This window comes from Nelusetta ayraudi, unplaced genomic scaffold (assembly GCF_046127955.1).
Source record: "Nelusetta ayraudi isolate G7.1 ecotype Tasmania unplaced genomic scaffold, CSIRO-AGI_Nayr_v1 ptg000042l, whole genome shotgun sequence".
Taxonomy (NCBI): Eukaryota; Metazoa; Chordata; class Actinopteri; order Tetraodontiformes; family Monacanthidae; genus Nelusetta; species Nelusetta ayraudi.
Genome location: NW_027466092.1, coordinates 9,288,335 through 9,307,293, shown reverse-complemented (window position 1 = coordinate 9,307,293; position 18,959 = coordinate 9,288,335). Strand labels below are relative to the sequence as shown.

Genomic DNA, 18,959 nt, shown 5'->3' with positions numbered 1-18,959 from the left:
TCCTGGTGACCAACTACAGGAGGATGTGTCACTTACATAACACGCCATCAGAAATTCAACCCTCCAGACACAGGCCAACTCTCCCATGATGCCACCCTGATACCACCTCTGTAGCCCGGCTAATTGGTGGATGACTCGTATCCCTGTAGCCACCACTTTGGTCGCATTCATACAGCATGGTAGCTAAAAATAATAGTCTGTGTATGCGATGCCTTGAAACAGTGGGAGACAACGGTTGTTATTTTGTTAAAACTGGAAACCTTTGTACACATTTTATTCAAATACAGGATACAGTGCTAAAAACACTTAAATATCTAATTATCTGATTTATGTATACAATTTACAACATATGCATATAAACTCAATGTCAAGTCAATCACCAAACCAGCCTTCTCTCAGCTTCAGAACATATCCAGAGATATTGAATCATATCTACGAAAGCCCAGCAGAAGCTAATTCACACAAATGGAACAAGCTACCAAATGAACTGTGGTCAAAAATATGAATATTTGAATTACACTTTAGTTTGAATAGCACAAATAAAAAAAACAGTCTTGATGACTCTCGTGGAAGCAATGCTTTTTTACACAGTTTTTTTTATTTACACTACTACCAGTTGATTGGTTCTTTCATCCCCACCGTCGCTACGGTGTCTTTCCCTTCGGTGTTGCAGAAGAGGGCGACGGGGTCAGGTCCCAGTGAAGCCCACTGCTGACGGAAAGGTAAGACGGAGCCGGGCTGCCTTTGACTGGAGTTTCCGCCGTCCGTGTCAGCTATTGCGTGAGCTTTAGCTACAGTGCCGTTGCTGAATGCTATCAAACAGCCCGGACCGACGGCGCCGTTGGTAGCGAGGGTGTTGCTGCTGGTCAACGAGCTCAAGACGGCGTCCGTCACGCCGCCGTTGTTAGCCATTCCGAGGAGGCAGGGTGAGGGGAGGCTCCCGGCCGGGCTCTGAGGCGGGACCACGTTGCTGCCCAGGCGCTGGGTGAGCAGCTGGTGCTGCAGCCGCCTGTCAGTCCAGTCGTCCTGCGGCTGGCGGTGGATCTTCATGTGGGCGTTGCGGGATTTGATTTTGTAGAACATCCTGGGGGCAGGAGAAGTTTTCAAAAGGAAAAAAAAAAAAGAAAAAAAAAATCAAATGAGGATGTGGCAGAAGGAGGAACCAACGTTTTTGGACCCGTAGCTGAGGAGTCCTATGAAGGGCAACCAGTTTGCTACACTGTTGTGAAATAACACAATTTCCCAGTTAGTCTTTGGTTATATGTGATTATTAATAACTAATTAATGCTAATTATCAACAATGACTTAACAAGGGCTGCCGCCTCACAGCAACGAGGTCGTGGGTTCAATTCTGGGCCTGGAGCCTTTCTGTGTGGTGAGTTTGCATGTTCTCCCAGTGTGGGTCCTCTTCAGGTTCTCCGGCTTCCTCCCACAGTCCAAAAACATGCATGTGAGGTGAATTGAGAGCTCTAAATTGACAGTAGGTGTGTGTGTGAGTACAAATGGCTGTGGTTTGACAATGGTTTGTCATTATGTGGCCCTGAGATGCACTGACGACTTGTCCAGGGTGTCACCCTGCCTTCGCTCTATGACAGCTGGGAGAGGCTCCAGCAGACCCCCATGACCCTGAGTTCAGGAAGAAGCGGGCGGGCATTCAAAACGGTTTTGTTGGTTGGACTTAACAAGGTCGTATTTAACAAAATTTTAGACACAGCGATTTTCAGAACAGGCCTGTGGTCCTTGGGTCCACCTGGTGCCAGCCGGCACCACGTCGTTGACCCCCTGCTGTGTAGACTGCACACAAACCGCTGAACATTTGGAGTTTTTTTTACACTTTTCGACTCACTTGCCACACAGCTTGCAGGGGAAAAAGCTGGTCAGCGGTGGCGCAGGAACCACCTCCTCCAGAGCAAAAGGTCTGTTCAGCGGCTGACAGGTGGACGCAGCCTGACAGAAACAGCAGCGTTCAGTTAGCTGATGTGACTTTAACAGGTGGCGTGAGTCTTATCTCTGAGGCTTCGCAGAGTATGACAGCACGGCCCGCAGAGCGTGACTAGACCATGCATAATCACGATGGAAGAATCAAACAGGAAGAGGGAAAAGGGGAAACAGTCAGACAAGTGAAGCTGAAAAGCCGCAGAGTGCTCAGCTCACCCTTGTTTGCTGCTCCAGTTCGCACTCCTGCCGCTCCTGCTCCTTCTCTTTCTCCTGCTTGTCATGCAGCTTCTTGCTCAGGTAATAATACTCAACACACTGGGGCACCGTCTTTGTTCTCACCTGGTGCGCACACATACAAACACGCAAAAAAAAAAAACACACACAGTCAATCGGCTCTGCGGGCTGTCTTATAGGTTTTTAGCACTGAAAAACAAATGAGCTTGTGTTGGAGGGAGGGGCGCAGACACAATAACAGCTCAACTTGCACAAGTATAAACCTGTCATCAAACTAGTCATGCTCTCAGTGTATTTCTGATATTTGACACATGACAGGCCTGGTGGAACATTTCCTTTTTGTTTTTCACTGACTAATTCAGCTGATTGAATCATCTAAAGGTGTTATAAGAAACTTGAAAGATGTTTGGACAGAAAATTTGTCTGCTTCGTTCAGACAGACCAGTCGGAGGTTGTTACTACATGTGTTGATATTAGCCACAATGCACCATTTGTGACTATACTTATGTCAGAACAAGACCAGCCAGTTGTGAAAACTACGACTACACTGACTCCAGCAGATGTGTTTTGCAGCAACTATCCTCGCATTAACTCCTTCTACAACTTACATACTTCCTCGTTCACAAATAAAGGGAGGCTGATTGGTTTTGAAATCTGATACACTTGTAAGACTGACTGAACTCTGGTTATCAAAACAGATGAGTGGTATTTCAGAGCTGGAATGTTAGCTAAGATCAATGGGGACTGACCAAATCCAGAAGTTCTCCGTGCTCAAATCAGTAGGATAATGAAAAACGGATTCTACAGATCTAGGAATGTCTGCAATTCCTCAGCTACACTTTTTTTGTCTGTTTGGTTGGCTGGGTGGTTAATTGGTTGGTTGGTTGATTCGGGTGTTTGCTAAAAGGATGAGGATGAAATCTAAGCAATCCAGATTGAATGCGAGAGTTAAATGTCTAAACATCCGTGTACATATTTCACATTTGCTTTGCATCTGGCTGTTACAATGTTTTTATTTGTTTGTTTTGTTTTTGCTTGATCCGTTCACTTTTTTTTTTTTGAGAAAAAAAAGCATCCTTGCTGACATAAAGAGGCTTGATACATGAGCTTCTTGCATAAAGAAACGTGAAAGGGAGTGGCTTCGTACCATTTTCTGTATGAGTGAAAACTCCTTGCCGTACGTTTGCAGAGCTGCACTGAAGAGGCTCTTTTCAGCTTCAGTCCAAAAATCACTACCTACAGAGACAAAGAGGAGGGCGACGGGGAGAGAGGCCAAGAGGAACAATGAAAGCAAATACCAGCAGGTCATGGGACCTGCCCTGCAGCCAAGTAACACAAGCCTGAGCAGTCAAACATGTAATGCCCTGCAGCTCAGGAGAGGATGAGCTTCAGGGCAACTGCGACTGTTTGCTCTGGCGAGGCGTACCAAGCGGTGCCCTGCAACTCAAGCTCGGTCGAAGATGTTGCAGCTGAATGCGAGATGTCCAAAGTCAACATTGGAACTCATCCCTGAGGGATCGGTTCAAAGGTCAAGGTCAAAGTCAGAGGTTTACCTGAGTAATGGTAGTCTCCTGTCAGCGAAGGCTGTGAGAACAGCAGCTTCTCCAGTGTGGCCTGCACAGGAGAAGAGGGCGGAAAAGAGGGAGAACCGACAGACAGGTGAGGTAAGCAGGATTTTTAAATGAATATTGGAGAAGAAAGGAAGTATGACAGAAAATGTTTAGCAGGATAATAATTTATACTAAGCTGGGGAGGGGGGGGGGGGGGGTTGAAGACAGAAAGGGATCATAGTTACCACTGTGTCCCCGTGGCACAAGTGCAGACAGTGTAACGCAAGCTCCGTGTTACTGCCCCCTCCTGGTAAACAACTGGAACTACACATGAACAGAAGCTTCTCCACTGTGGGCAAAGGATAGGAGTTATTTTAATGGTGCATCTTCCATGAGGAGCATCAGCAGCAGACATAACCAGCAGACACTTTTCTATTATTGAAAAAAAAAATCCCTGAAATAATTGTTTCCTCCAATTAAATCAAGAAAAATGGAAATCATTTTTGGCAACAGAGAGGTCAAGTATGAAACATTGGTGTGTTGAAGGACTCAGATGTGACCTTCAGCAGTCATATCAAGTCAATAAGCCAGCCTTCTATCCGCTTCAGAACATATCCAGAGATACTGAATCATATCTACAAAAGATCAAGAGAAGCTAGTTCACACAAATGGAACGAGCTAGCAAGTGAAACAAGGTCAGCATCAAATGTTCAGATTTAGAAATGTTGACTAAAACCCTTCCTCTTTACTTGCCTATGGGTGAGTGAGCTCTTTTTACGCTCAGTTCTTGAATTCATCAAGGTAATTGTTTCAATAGTGGATTTTCAATTGCAAATCATTGAGTCATTCCTTTGCAATATTTTTAATTCAGTTTTGACTGCCTGCATGCATGACTGTATCTTTTTCTTTCTTTTTCATTTTTTTCTAATTTTTCATACAGCTGCCTTGCCTGACTTTGCCTATTAGAAGGTAAGCAACATAATTGTAAAAAAAAAAAAATAGTGTCTTTTTCAGTCTATATGATGCCTTTAAAATGGCATTTCTAGTGATGCTGTTGTCCGCTGTGAAAATTAATTCCATTTTGACTTCTTTTTTTTCTGAGGCCTTGTACCTTTTTGTTGTAAGCCGGTGCTCTCTTCTAGCTCATCCGTTGGTTTCCAGAGCAGTTGTTCAGAGCACGACTCCTCCGCTGGGGGAAACGTCTCAGGCCCATTCACAAAACATTTGGGAAGCTCTGCCTGGAAATCAGGACCCACATTGACACGCCTACGTAGGAGGGAAAGAGGTCAGTAAAAACTGAAAGTGAAACTGATTGTCATTTCGTTATGCAAACAATAAAACATTAAATGAAGATAACTGCACCGAGGCATATTTGTGGAAGCAATGCCAATAAAAAGAGAAACTCATGACCAAAGAAGCTGAATTCTACTTTACTTTTTTTTTTTTTTACATATTGCTCCAAAGAATAATAAATAAAAAAATTCAGTTAACGTATTCTGTTAGCGTTTCACTCACGGCAACACACCACGCTCATCTTCTTCCTCTCCTCGTGCAGCTTCTGCCTCAGCGTGAAGGAGAAGCTGGACCGATGAGTAGAGCCCCTTGCCCCTGCGTGCAGGGTTGAGGAGGGGTCGAGGAGTGTAGTGGCTCCTCTTTTCACCTCTGCTAGAGTGAAGGACGCTGGGAAATGGAGTCCCAGTGTAGGTCTTTGGTAGGCGCTACAAAGAATATAATTAGAGGAGTTACAGCTACAGTTACTAAATAATAAATTAAAAACATTAAACATATAAAAAAATTCTAATCGGTATTTGATTTCTAAGAACATAATTCTTTTTTCAATGTTAGGATGGGTTTGAAGTTACAGTTAGGCTACCAGGTAGCTCTACCCTAACAATCATCCATCATTTATAAAGCATGAATGCACAATCAAAATACACATTATGCAAGTGCTTAACTTTAAGTAACTGTGTCTACAAATGGCTTCATATCATATATGTATGTAGGAACAATGCTTTGCAAATTGTTGATATATTAACCAACATGTCGCTAACTGCTAAAAAGGTGTCGTCATTACTGTTCTTCTGGTAATTATTGTGTGGTTCTTTACAGATGTGAATGTGTATGTCTTCAGATGCCTGAACCTGTAAATGTGCTTGAGCTGATTAAATAGACAAACAGTTTCCTGACATATTTAGCATTGTCTGTAAGGAAACTCCATCGAAACCTTTTTGTTTTTCTTTTTCACACTGTGCTTCCACTCCAGCATACCAACAATAAAAACCAAAGACTGTGGTTTTGGAAGCAGTAAGACAGATCTTTTTTAGTTAAGCGTCTATCTTTCCACCCACGGAGGCATCGCAGCCACTCTTCATTCCCCAGGCTCCTGCATGTTAATGGAAGAGCGACAACAGTGCATAAGCCTGTCGACCTCAGTGTGGAAACACAGCTTGTAAGTACATTTTGCGCACACACAGAAGATCCTCAGCAGCGCTGGATTCCCTTTTAGTTTTGTTCACTTTACTTTCCGTCTATACTGCCGTATATATTGGAATAAGATCTCACATATCTGTTTTCTTGTGTTAAGCCCTACCTCCAGCCGCATGTGCTTTGAATCAGTGGACCCGTTCTGTCCTCTGTAGATCAACATGTAGGGAGACGTCTTGTCCACCTGTTCAAAATGTTGAGACTGAACAGGGGGGAGATGAGCCGACGCATTCACAGATGGGCTAGTGCAAGGACCATGCGAGTTTGGTGGGAGAAGGGTTGTCAGGAATGATGGCTCTTTGCTCTTGAGGACATTTTGTGAGGCTAGAAAGGAAAAATGAGAATATCAGGTTGGCATCGTGAACCAATCAACACAAAAGAGGTAGTTGATGATGAGCTTATTGATCACCACGCCACACTGCGCAACACATGCTTTTCAACTTTGCACAGCCTAGTGCCAAAGTTCCCTGTTAGCGCTGGTTTCAATTTGTGACATAAAGAAAGTCATTTGCATAGAGGAAATGGTAAATTTCAAATGCTCACCTTCCCAAACCCACGTCAATTCTCATAAATTTACATGTGGGCAACCGGTTGGGTTTTTTGTTTTTTTGATTTTTTTTTGAAAGGGGGCGGGTGATCAGTAACCTGAATCCCCTTCATTATTTCCCAATGAGGCAGTGTTTACGGCTTGTTCATAAAATCACCATGCAAAAGCAGCTCAAGTATTACCTCTCAAGTCTCTGAACACATCCGGAATAGAAAACTCCAAACTCCCTTTGTTTCCATACATGTTGGCTTACTGAGTAAATAGATATGCAATCGGTATAAGCAAGCTGCTTTGAAAAAACCTTGTAAGAACGAGGAAGCAACAAGAAATGACTGCTGCTAATGAGATTAGCATGGATGCTGCACAAGCCACAGTTTTTTCAGAATGGCATTTTCTTATTGAAATAACATTACAAAAAAAAAGTCACAGGAGGCTTTTGTCAGAGGGCAACAATGTTTTGCTTTAATCCTATACATAGCAGCTAGCCAGTGGGCAGCACCATGTGACTGACAGATAGCAGACCCAATTACCTTCCAAGTCCTGCCCCTTAAATCTCAACTTTTTCTGCGAGCGCATTTTCTAGCGGACACGTTTGATGATTATAAATGATGAGTTGAATTATTATGATGATTTGATGGTTAAAACCACCCAGACGCTCACCCGCTTACCTCTCAAGTTGCTCTTCATGTTGCCCAAGTTGGCCGAGGACTGTGGGTAGCCGTGTGCCAGCAATGGCAACTTCCAGATCATCCCAGAAGCATGGATGGGAGGAAGAGTCTGAAGGTGGGGAGTGAAAAACTGGAGAGCACTGATGGCTTCGCCGCCCTGGACGACAGAGTGTCCGGCGCCCCTGAAGACGCCGGGGGAGTCTGTTTTGGAGGGGGAGTAAGAGGGAGCGGGTCGGGGCGTGGGAGGAGGACTGAGAACAGAAGACATGAGGTGGGACGGCGTGGGTGGAGAGGGGAACGATGCCAGAGACGAGGGGTGAGCGGGTGAGGAGGAGGAGATGGCGGGCAGGTAGGAATCCGAATCGAATGCGCAGCTGTGCCTCGACTTGGCAGATCCAGGGCTTTCTGCCGCCCTCGGCCCAAAGTCCCAGCCCAGGCCGGAGGAATCAACGCTGGAAATCACGGGGAACCTTTTCTTCCGCTGGCTGAGGAAGGCGTCGGAGAAGGAGTCCAGCTTCTGGGGGTACGTCCCACAGGTGGCGCCGGTGGGGGAACTCTGCAGTTGGTGGCACCCCGAGGCTGAAGCCAGAGTGTCGGTCATCACTTTCCACCGGCCCTCCCCGGTCTGAGCGGAGGGCGACCCATTGAGCCAGGGGGCTTCAGGCTCTGCTGGTTGAAACTGATCCTCGCCGGATCCACAGCTGGAGCCGTAATCCTCTTCTCTGGACAAGTAATTGTCACTGACTCTGGAATCGGTCCTGCAATAATCCAAACTGCTGTCACTGAAGCTCCCTGCCAGGCCTCTGTTGAAGGATCTGGCCTCCCTCTCGTAGGCTGCTTCGTCTTTCGATTCAAAGCTGAACTGGCTGTAAATGTTGCTCGCACCTTTCACCTTGCGCCTGATTCCACCGGCGTTGGCCAGAAAAGCGTCACTGGCGGCGCCGTAGCAGCTCCTGTCGCCGTAAAAGTCGTCCCCGGTGCCCGTGAAGCTCTTGTCGTCCTCCCAGACGTCCCCTTCTTTTTTGATAGTGCCGTACCAACCGTCTGCAAAGTGGCCTCCCAGCCCAACCTCGTGGTCCAGGTGGTCCCCCTGGGCTCCCCCTCCATCCACATTTGGGCTCAGCAAGGCCCTCTCGCAGCCACCGCTCGCCCTCCGCACGTCAGGGGAGCTACCGGAAGTCATGAACGAGCTCGCAAACTCCTTCTCTCTGCCTCCATATTGTTCCAGCAGGTCCACGGCAGGAGGAGAAACGTATCCCTGTTTGGGGCTCTGAAGGCCAGGAAGGGTGATGTGGAAGAAGGGGTGATGGCGATGGTGGTGGCTGGATGACTGATCATCCATGGCAGCGCGCTCGGGTAGTCAGAGTAGCTGACGGTGAAAAACAGAAGAAAGTGGCAATTGAAATAATAGATAAAGTTCACTCATACCATAACAATATAAAAATTATTTTGTGTCATATTTACTGCGTGAGTTTTTGAGACCTCTATTTTATGAACATGATTGGAGGGGATCATAGAGAAGAATTAAAATAAAAATAAATAAATAAAAGCTACTGTATATATTTTTCATGTGTGGAACTCCTACAATGTTAATTTTCACTTTCCTTTGCTTTTATCTATAACATATTTTACCATTACATTTAGCTTTTTTGTATATCCCTTCCTACTATAACTTTATTATATGGCAACGCTGATTAAGCGCATTGTATGTTATGAAGTAACGAAAACACTTCTCCAAGTAACAACCGTTCAATAGGTGCACACAGCCGGGTCTGTTTATTTCCACTGAGACATGTGCAGCGAGGAAATCATGTCATAGTCCGCCTTGGTTAGGTTTGTTAATGTGTAAGCATGACTTTGCACTTCACGTTTAATATCAATACAAACATACATCAAGTGACAGGTTACTATTACTTAATCATTTTGCGGCATCCACGTTGAGAAGCCCGATCTACATTACGTCTGCACACAGAGACTTTTTCAATTACTTGATTAATCTGATTAACAACTCAAATACCAAAACCAAATTTATTAAATGCAATGCAAAAATACTATGTGATAAACAAAATTTGATAGATTTATTTTTTTTTTTTAAACATCTTTTTGAAGGGTTAATAAACATGTCAGCTGCCAAAAAAAATTAAAATGCTGGACATTATTTGATGGGTGAGACTATACATGGCTAATATCTGGAATTCAAAGCTGTGATGTTTTCTCAATATTCAAATCGGAAGTTGAGCGGCCTCCCTTGTTACTTATCAAATAAGTCCACAGATCGGCAGATAACAGGACAACACTGTACACTGAATCCCACTCTGTAAACCAGGTGTCCACGACGTGGTTTCAGAGAGCAGAACTGGAGCAAGCAAAAAAAACGTATAAAATCTAAAGAAATACTGTAACCGTAAAGTCAAAATGTAAAAAAAAAAGATTGAATTATTGATCAGTTAATGTGTGACTGCACTACAGGAGCAACGAGTCTGGGATGCACAGCAGTTTGTTCTGTCTGTGTATCAGGCAGCCTCAAGTCAAGCAAGGTCTCAGTTTCCGGCTGAGTCACAAAATCAAAATTCGTAAAAGTAACGATAAAAAAAAAAAAGACACACACGATAAACATATAAGCAGCGATTTCTGGTGGCCTGACCTGATTCACTTCACCGCCATGCCAATGTTGCTGACCCGCCACATTCAAACGTTCAAACTTTCAACTGCAAAATGACGGTGATCATTCAAAATGAATTGGCAAATGATGCAGTTTTCTGGTTGATTTTTAATCATTAATTAGCCATTAAAATTAGCTTCCACTGAAAATGTGCCCGGTTGAGGAGAAATCTGATAATGATCATCTGAAAGTGCCTCTCCTGCAAGCCACCGCAAGCCGAGGGCAGGACCTCTGAACGCTTTGACAATGCCATGTTTATGTACACACATATACAAATACACCAATACATGTATATGTATATATGAATATAAATATACATACAGTATGCATGTATATAGATAGTTTTCTGTTGTTTTCTGTTTGCTCTCTCAAATCTCCTGTGTATCTTCACCACAACCACACTCAGCGCTAACTAGGACAATGAGTCAAAGAGAGAGAGAACAAAAGAAGATAAGCAATGACAAAGTACGAGTCTGTTTTACCATTTCTTCAGTGCCCTCAGTTTCCTTCTCAGCCAAACTCGTCATCTTCGACTCCTGCCTTTCCTCCTCTTTTCCTTCATCGCTCTCTTGACTTCTTACTTGCTTTTTTTTTTTTTGAACTCTTCTCTCTCTTCACTGTTCACCTCCCTTTCATCTCTCTCTCTCTCTCTCTCTCTCTCTCTCCCTCTCTCTCTCTCTCTCTGACTGTGTGTCTCTTTGCCGTACAGGATTTAAGAGCGCAGACGCTCATGCAGGTGTCAGAGCGACCAGCGGGTAGTGATGCTGTCTCTCTTGCCTCGTTGACGGCGTGTTAACCACATCCTGAGGAAACAAACGCTGACGGCTCTCCCTCCTTTCAGCTATCTTTATCTCTCTGCCCCCCCCCCCCCCCTCTCCCCTTCCCCCACCACCACCCTTCCCTCCATCACAGAGGTGTCTCTTTCCATTCTGGTCGCTCTCCACGTCTCAGTGTGCACCCAACTTTTAAATTTATCTGTCACCGCTTTACCCCCACCCCCCCCCCTCCCTCCCTCCATGTATGCTCTTTTCTGCTCCTTCATCTCTCTGCCATCGTCGCCCTGTGTGACCTTTGTGTTTTCCGTGGTCTGCGTCGGCCGTCTTTTCTGCAGCCTCATTCCCTTTTGATTTTTTTTGAGCAAAAAAAAAAAAAAAAGACGCAATAAACCTTGCGGGCAGAGGAGTTTGATTCCCTATTCGCACCACAACCTCTTCAGCTGCACACACGCAGGCATCGGCGGGGCCTCGTCTGCGTGGTGCCGTAAACATTTTAATTTTCCTGGCATTTTCATCACACAGAAAATACTTTCAGTTGGAGTACAATGTCTAAAGCAGAACAGATCAAGATTCACCAACCAAGTCAGCTGACAGGAAGCGAGAGAATGAAACAGGATGAAAGACAACAACACATGAACTAAAAGGTTCAGGGAACCCTCGTGCACCCTGCCAGACCCTCCCACTACCACACACACACACACACACACACACACACACACACACACACACACACACACACAAACACCTTGAGCGTTGTCTTTCGCCTTTCTAACTTGTTGTGTAATCTTAAAACCTGTACGGTCACAGATAACAAATGATAGACAGGACGACGGTCAAATGTTAAAGCTGAATTGTATTTCAAATACACACACACACACACACACACACACACACACACACACACACACACACACACACACACAAATGCAAACAAACACACATCATCAAGTTAATAGTTTTTAAAAATTTAGCGTTTCTCATTGCCACTAATTCAACATGTACAAATAGCTGTGATCCATCAGCTGCTATAAATAAGTCAAACTGCACCTTCATGTGCAAGAGTTTTGCCATTTTTTTTCACCTGGTAAATTCAGTGAGGTCTTCTTCTCAGAACCACTCTGAGACGGCGTGCAGGAGGCGCACGTACAAGCGCCGCAGCCCCCTTCATGCACTGAAGCAGCAAACCAACTAAAACCCTCAACACAATGCGCTCACACTTCAGCATTTCAAAAAGCAAACTCCCCTCAGAGGAGGACAACAACCATTTTACCTGCACATTCGTAATTCGTAATGGGGGGGGCGGGGCGGGGGGAGTGGGCTCGTGAAAGTGAGAGAGACGCAGTGTAGGTAGGAGATCATGGTAATACTGAGGTCACTTGTACAGTGAGACTACTTTGCATCGCTGGAAACCACTTATCGGGCGTAATAAATGGAGATGTGGTTACCTGTCTGGCACAGTAACCACACTATCAGCATATCAGAGCAGTTTTTCTCCTCCATCCACCGCTGGTTAACTTGAGATCAAAGGTGGCCGCTGACCTTGACCTCCTCAGATTAAAGGCAGCCCATCCCTGCATGCTCTCACTTGCCGCACGTTGTTGAATCACCGCGAAAGAAGACATGAGCTAAATCTCCAAGTGCTGCTATCATAACACGCACGTACAGCTCTTCTATTATTTCAGGTATGTCGATAAACCTTCACAGAAGCCAACATGTCAATCAATCAGCCGCAAGCTCTTGTCGCTCATTCAGATGTTATTTGTCCGTGATGACAGGAGCTGTGCAGCCAGACGCAGCAGTGGGGAAAAAAAGTTTTCAGTCACTCTTAAAATTTAAAATCCTCTCAAATATTTTCATGGATAATTAGCAATTTCATTTCACAAAAGGTGCGGCTGCATTAGAAAGACATAAACAACTGCAATGTTTTTTCTTTATTTTGTTTGCTAATTGTTACCGGAGGAAATTTTTTTTAATTTGTGTCCTCTTGTAAATGATTGTACTTGTCCTGGACGTGTCACAAGGGGCATTCAGTTGCTGAAACATCCTGGATGGAAAAGTTGCACGTTGCAGGCCTGGTTCTATTGAAGACGGTACTACAAGAGAAATTGTACTTGGACACTTTTGAGTGATTCGGAATACAATGTATCGCAAATGCAAGAGGGGTCCAAAAGCTTTTTTCTATCAGCGTGCACCATACGGACTGCTGTCACTACAGCAGCAAGGCGTGAGAATAAGGCTCCGCTCCGCTGTCAACTTCATCACGCCGGGAAAAAAAGCAGCTGTTTCAAGATTTCACATGTACATTCACCATGCCAGTATCTTGAAACCAGCAACAAATCCAAGTCAGAGGGTCTGGAATCCTGCACGGTGCAATTACGTCATAACTCTCTGGATGAATTCAGGAATAAAAGGCAGCTGGAACCGAACGCAGTGCGATTTTTAAAAAAGAAAACACTGTTACAGGGGAATACGTCGTAAACAACGAAAGCGAGCTCTCCGTGCAAGCTCAAGTTCGTCAAGGCACCGTTTGGCCTTGAAGTGCACCTTAACTGTGTATCCTGTGCTGTAACTTTGAGAGACTTTGTGTGAATGAAACAGTGTGTGGGGATGGAAGGGTTGAGCGGAGGAGTGCGTACGGGGGAGATGCTTCTCTTGTTCTCTCTCAAATTCACTGTAAAAACCTGCGGGAGCAGAGGAGGGGGGGAGACAGATTTACACTTTGGGACTTTTTTTTCAGTCTGCGCATTTCATTTTCTTCTCTGAGGTGTCTTTCCGTCTCATGAAGGTGATGGCGGGAACGGGGGTTGCGAAGCGGGATGACTTTGAACGACAAAAGTCACCGAGGGTCACGCAAGTTAGCCGCGCCGACTCGGAGTCGCTCAGTACAAGTTATCAAACTGGCGCCGCCGAATTTGTGTTTCTTCGACAGTTGTGAAAAATGCAAGACGACTTTGATAAAGTTGTGAGTGAGTCAGGCAGAGTAAAGACAGGGATCTGTGCACGGCTTTTGAGTTGCACGAAAGCGTTCATTTCTGGGGCTAATGTCCTAGCTTATCGCTTGCCGAGCAGAGCTTGTCGTCGTTGTTAACAAACACATACGTGGACTCGACACCAGCGAGACCCCCAGAGTTCCACTGCAGCCGGAAAGCGGGAAAGTCCGACAAAAAAATAAAGAATGTGGTGACAGTCAAATAGTCTTTGTTCATGCGTTGGGGGCTTTTAAGCGCTAAACGCAGCAGGACAGTGAGTGTTCAAGACTTGTTTGACAGAAAATAAAAACTGCCAACTTCACAGCAACATATAACATGATTAAAGTTTCTAATTTGTACAGCTCAAATGAGTTACAAATAGTTGACTGCGTTCTCTTGAGGAGGAAGCCTTGATCGGATCGGAATTCATTCACACTGAAAGCGTAAAAAAGAATTAGCGAGACGGTTGTTTTTTATTTTTACTGTCCAAACATTTTTTTCCCCAAAAATACACACTTCAGGCTGCAGCCTATGAATATAATGCGACAGGTGTGATGACAAGTTTTTAAACGAAAGGACAAAGTAACTGCTTTACGTGTTAAAAGAACCTTGAAGAAATTTGATGATGATAATTTGCCATTTGAGTTTGCGACTAAAAACACATTTTTAAATCCAAACACCTCTTAAGTGCTCAGAGATGCGACAACACACTGAGAAAAATATACTCTAACAACCTGGTGTCAACGGCTGTTGATTCTTTGGTTGAATAGAAATGAACTGCCTGCACCAATAGGAACAAAATGAATTAAATGTATTAGTATTCGTATTTTTGACTTGATGCACTGATTTTCTTTTTGTGCTGTTTCATTTTGTCTTGATTTATATTTTCATAATGAATGTTTACTGCAGCAATGTGGGTCCTTGAGAAATTAAATTTTGATTCTTTGTGTGTGTTACACATATCGCAGATTTGACATTAAAGCTACCTTGACCTTGACATTGACCTTAACAAAGCCGATTATCCCCCTCCCAGAGAGGACACTGCTGATTGATCTTTTCCTGCAACTGTTTGATTATTACCAGAATGTCGACGCCAAAACCAGCATCTTCTCATAATCAATATCAGCATCAGGATCAAAGCGCAAAATATATGCGCCGTGTGTCTGACGGCAGAAAAGAAAATATTTTATTTAGGTGCCATTGAATCGTCCTGCTTTATTACCAAAATATCTGTGAAAGGATTTTTGAAGCAAATAAAATAAAATTTAAAAAAAAAAACGGCTCGTTCGGTCGAAGCAACTTCAAGTTTCTGACATCAGATGGATACAGAAGGATCGAGATGTTCAACCCTCTAATAAATCGGCTCAGTGACTCACTTATCCTGAGGACAATACACACACACACACACACACACACACACACACACACACACACACACACTGTGTTTCTGCGAGCGTCGCATGCTGTCAGACACTTTTCCAGTTTTCCAGTTTTAGAAACAAACTGTTGCTTTTAACACGCCGTTCATTTGGATTATGATATATCAGACTGGGTGGCATGTATTTGACACCAGTTGGAAATCAGAAAATGAAAAAAGGGAACGAAAAAAACAAATCTTTGCCAAACCAACCCTGCCGGTGTAAATAAATAATCCTGCTTTGATAATATTTTGGGTGCACCTCGTACTTCATAACCCCCCAGAACCTCGTAACCACCCGTTCCTGACACAACTCCTATTTCCAATTAGTGCATTGAAATATCAAGGTACAACAACCTGCATCAGCGGCATCAACATTAAACATTAAAGACCTTCAATGTTTAAAGACAGTTGCTCATTTTCACTGCGTGTCGCATTTGAAGCAATACAAAGAGGGGTTGCACGGAGCAGCAGCAGCAGCAGCAGCCCGCAGACTTCGGTTTGCAAGGGAGACACCAGTCAGCCGTGAGTGACGACTGTTGTCTGGATGTGCCAGTGGCAGCTTCATGGCGAAGCGAAAGAAGAAAAATCCAGGAAAAAGAAGGCAAACGAGACGGAGGCCACTTGCAAGGCGAATCGAGGTGGAAAAGCTGCTCTCCAACTAACATACACAGAGGGTGCGTCAAAAAAAAGATCCATCATCCACAACCTGAAGTCTAACACAGTGAAGACGCCTCTCTGCATCGGGGCCATTGTAACATGAAGGCAGAGCTGTGAAGCCGGCCGCATATCCACACCAATGGTGGAAAAAAGTTTTCGGACGCCCTTAAAATGTATTGATCCCAATTATTATCATCAAATATTTGCCAGAGATTTTTTTTTTGGGGGGGGCTGCATCAGGGGTTCACAAACAAATTTAAATTATTGTGTTGTTTTCTGTTGATGAGACAAAATAAGAAAAACACATTTGTGTAGGTCTCGTACTCTGGACGTCATCTTGCTGAAACATTCAGTTCTGCGCTGGACGGGACAGTGCATGTGCAGCACGTGGATTAATGAGGGTGACTGAACTGGAGTAAAATGCACTTATAGACTTAAGACTGACTCTTCGTGAAATACAGTACATCACAAATGCATCACAAATGCATGAGGTGTCCCAAAAAAAATTTCAACCACTGTTGAATCATAGTTCGTACGATCACGGCACCTGCGCAACCAAATAGAGCCTGAATGCAGAAGAAGAAGAAGAAGAAGAAGAGGATCCACAGATATGTTTGCCTCTGGCACCTGTACCGCCTCAGGCTAAACTCCAGGAAGGAGAATATTATATTTCATGTCGTATAAGCCTCAATCTTCTTTGTGTTTTTGTCCGCTAACGTCTTGCATCTTATTTACGCGTTTTGGAACTCACTCCTTGCAACTTTTTACAGCACTTGTGTTTTGTTACACAATACGATTGATAAAGACAATAACCGCGAAACGTGTACCACTAACATGCAGCCTGCTTCAAGCTCCTTCCGTTTCCTCACGTCGCCCACTTATCCCAACTAGGACTGGAAGGCCTTGAAGCAGCGAGACTTCAGACATTCAAGGATAAACAGCTCGACACACACACATCAGATCAAGCGGTTCTGCTTCTTTTGGCTTTTGTTCTACGGTTCAGCAGTGAAAATACAGTTTCGCTTGTTTTCAGAGTTGCTTTCTCTATCAGGCCTCGGTTGGCGCTAAAGTTTGGCTAAGCCTCGCAAAGCGGCTGTTGCCCTCATTCTGTCTGCAGATGTCAAACGAGGTCATAAAAATCAAATGAGGGTCAAACAATCGCGCTTCATATCAGACGGAATAACGCATTTGCCTACAGAATGGCAATGGCGCGTTCGGGGTAAAAACGTTTCCTCAGAGGAAAACAACGCTACAGGTAGGTCTGTTTCAGGCTTAGGCGACATCATGCATTGGCCTCGTTCTCTGCATTTAAAAATATCAATGTTTATGTATCAACATGATGGTAAAAATTATTCACAAAGGTTCAGATACGCTGCGTTGGACTCATGTTGCTTTGGTGTAAACATGACTACATATCAAGTAACGACACATAAATGTTACAAGCAAGGCTGGGCCCCAGGAAAGTGCACCACATTAAAGTACACTTTTTCCTAGCCAAGAAAAAAACACTGCCTTTGACAGTTAACACTGCCGTTTGCATCATCTTTTAATTAGTGGGCTCATTTTACATTCCACAGAAGTATAGGATGAAATGAACAAGTAATCTTGTTGGATCATAGTTGAGGTGAGGGAAAACACGTCAAAGTCAGCTAAATTCCATTAAAGGTCATTGACAATTTCACTTCGTCTAAATGCAAAATATAGAAATAAAGACTTGGATCACTTCCTAACCCTCGGTTTCAGTGGCCAATTGCTTCACAATGTAAAAGTCCGGTTGAATTTTCTAAAGTCCCAAAATTCAGGAGTTGGGTTGAGATCTGTTCAAACCTGGGAGAGAACTTTTTGTTTTTAAACTCACTTATTTGCAACTTTTGGTGAAATTTAACAGTTAAGAACCTAGAAGCAAGGCAACGCGTTGTAGCAATGTGTGCGTGTGTGTGTGTGCTGACTGTAGCTGAACACGTTTTAGCCATAAATCACTCAGATTTCAGATAAGCTGAGGAGAAAGAGAAGCAGAATTGTCTCAACTCTTACCTGCTCAGTTGTCATAACGGTGAGAGAGTCGTCACTGGTGGTAAAATTCGTGTGTGTGTGTGTGTGTGTGTGTGTGCAAGTGTGTGTGTGTGTGTGCAAGTGTGGGAGACCTGCAGGTTAGGCAGACACGTGTGTGAGAAAGGGGGAGGGAAGAGTGACAACAAACAAGAGAGAGAGAGAAAGAAGAAGAAGAAGAAGAAGGGGGAGAATATAGCTTCGCCGAGTCCGTCGTACAGTTGATCTTTTGGTTGGCCTTTCATCCCCCTTGTGATAATGTCACCCCGTGCGCGTGTGTGTGTCATAATGCATAATAAGGTATGACACACACACAGACAGTATAGATGCAAACGTACATAAATATTGTTGATGTATTGTTTTATATTTTATATAAACAGATTAATATTTGCTATATTATATATATTTTAGCCAACATTAAAAGTATTTTTCATCTGGAGCCTCAGAACTTTCAGGTAGGGCATAACATACATTTAAAATTTGCACCGACTGCTAGACTTATTATCTCATCTTTTCATTCAGTGGCACCAGTGGGTTCAGTCTGACTTCAGCAAATTTTCAATGGCTTTTGAGACTTTTCTTCAATTTTTTATTCTATTTCGTAAATGCAAAGACTTGCGGTCATTATATAAGATATTCAAAGAGATTGTCACATGTCTGCCAAGATAATCTTGTCTTCCCCATCGTCACGTATTGAGTCTCAGAAGGAGATGTGTGTTGGTAGTTCGATGTGGTCCTGATCATTTGTGTTCTTGCTGAAGGCGTAACAGGATATCATTTGAGTGAACTAAAATGAAATTAAATTAGGCCAATCAATTTAAAATAAACATCAAGCGTCACAGCAGTATTGAGGGCTTTCGACAGTCTTGTTTAATTGTAAGGGTAGTATGGGCGTTGTCATGCTTTTTATTGTACTTTTACTACATGCACTGCTTCTTGTGTGCACATAGATGTAATTTTGCGTTTTCTTTTCCTAACATATGTCAGGCCACGTATTGTACTATT

The 18,959-nt window shown here is 43.9% G+C and overlaps 1 protein-coding gene across 2 annotated transcripts; it reads right to left on the bottom strand.

The window, feature by feature from the left end:
• Nucleotides 1–241: 241 nt before the first annotated feature.
• On the bottom strand, nucleotides 242–18,043 carry LOC142893513 (uncharacterized). 2 transcript variants are annotated; one of them, XM_076034151.1, is made up of 11 exons: nucleotides 17,940–18,043; nucleotides 7,422–8,790; nucleotides 6,313–6,530; nucleotides 5,238–5,440; nucleotides 4,834–4,988; nucleotides 3,968–4,071; nucleotides 3,726–3,786; nucleotides 3,320–3,408; nucleotides 2,155–2,277; nucleotides 1,847–1,947; nucleotides 242–1,084 (listed from the first exon to the last, which is right to left on the bottom strand). In XM_076034151.1, exons 2-11 carry the CDS (start codon nucleotides 8,761–8,763, stop codon nucleotides 610–612), a joined length of 2,871 nt encoding a protein of 956 aa, XP_075890266.1. In that variant the 5' UTR covers nucleotides 8,764–8,790; nucleotides 17,940–18,043; the 3' UTR covers nucleotides 242–609. The 2 variants fall into 2 exon arrangements, with proteins under 2 accessions (XP_075890266.1, XP_075890265.1); XM_076034150.1 differs by lacking the exon at nucleotides 17,940–18,043 and adding an exon at nucleotides 10,566–10,861.
• Between the last annotated feature and the right edge of the window lie 916 nt (nucleotides 18,044–18,959).

Bases quoted from the DNA above. Each gene is read 5' to 3' on its own strand.
- LOC142893513 (XM_076034151.1), bottom strand. From the start codon at position 8,763: ATGGATGATCAGTCATCCAGCCACCACCATCGCCATCACCCCTTCTTC. The intron at 6,531-7,421 runs GTAAGCGGGTGA...TTTCCTTTCTAG, and splicing joins CATGAAGAGCAACTTGAGAG to CCTCACAAAATGTCCTCAAG. The intron at 4,989-5,237 runs GTGAGTGAAACG...CCTCCTACGTAG, and splicing joins GATGAGCGTGGTGTGTTGCC to GCGTGTCAATGTGGGTCCTG.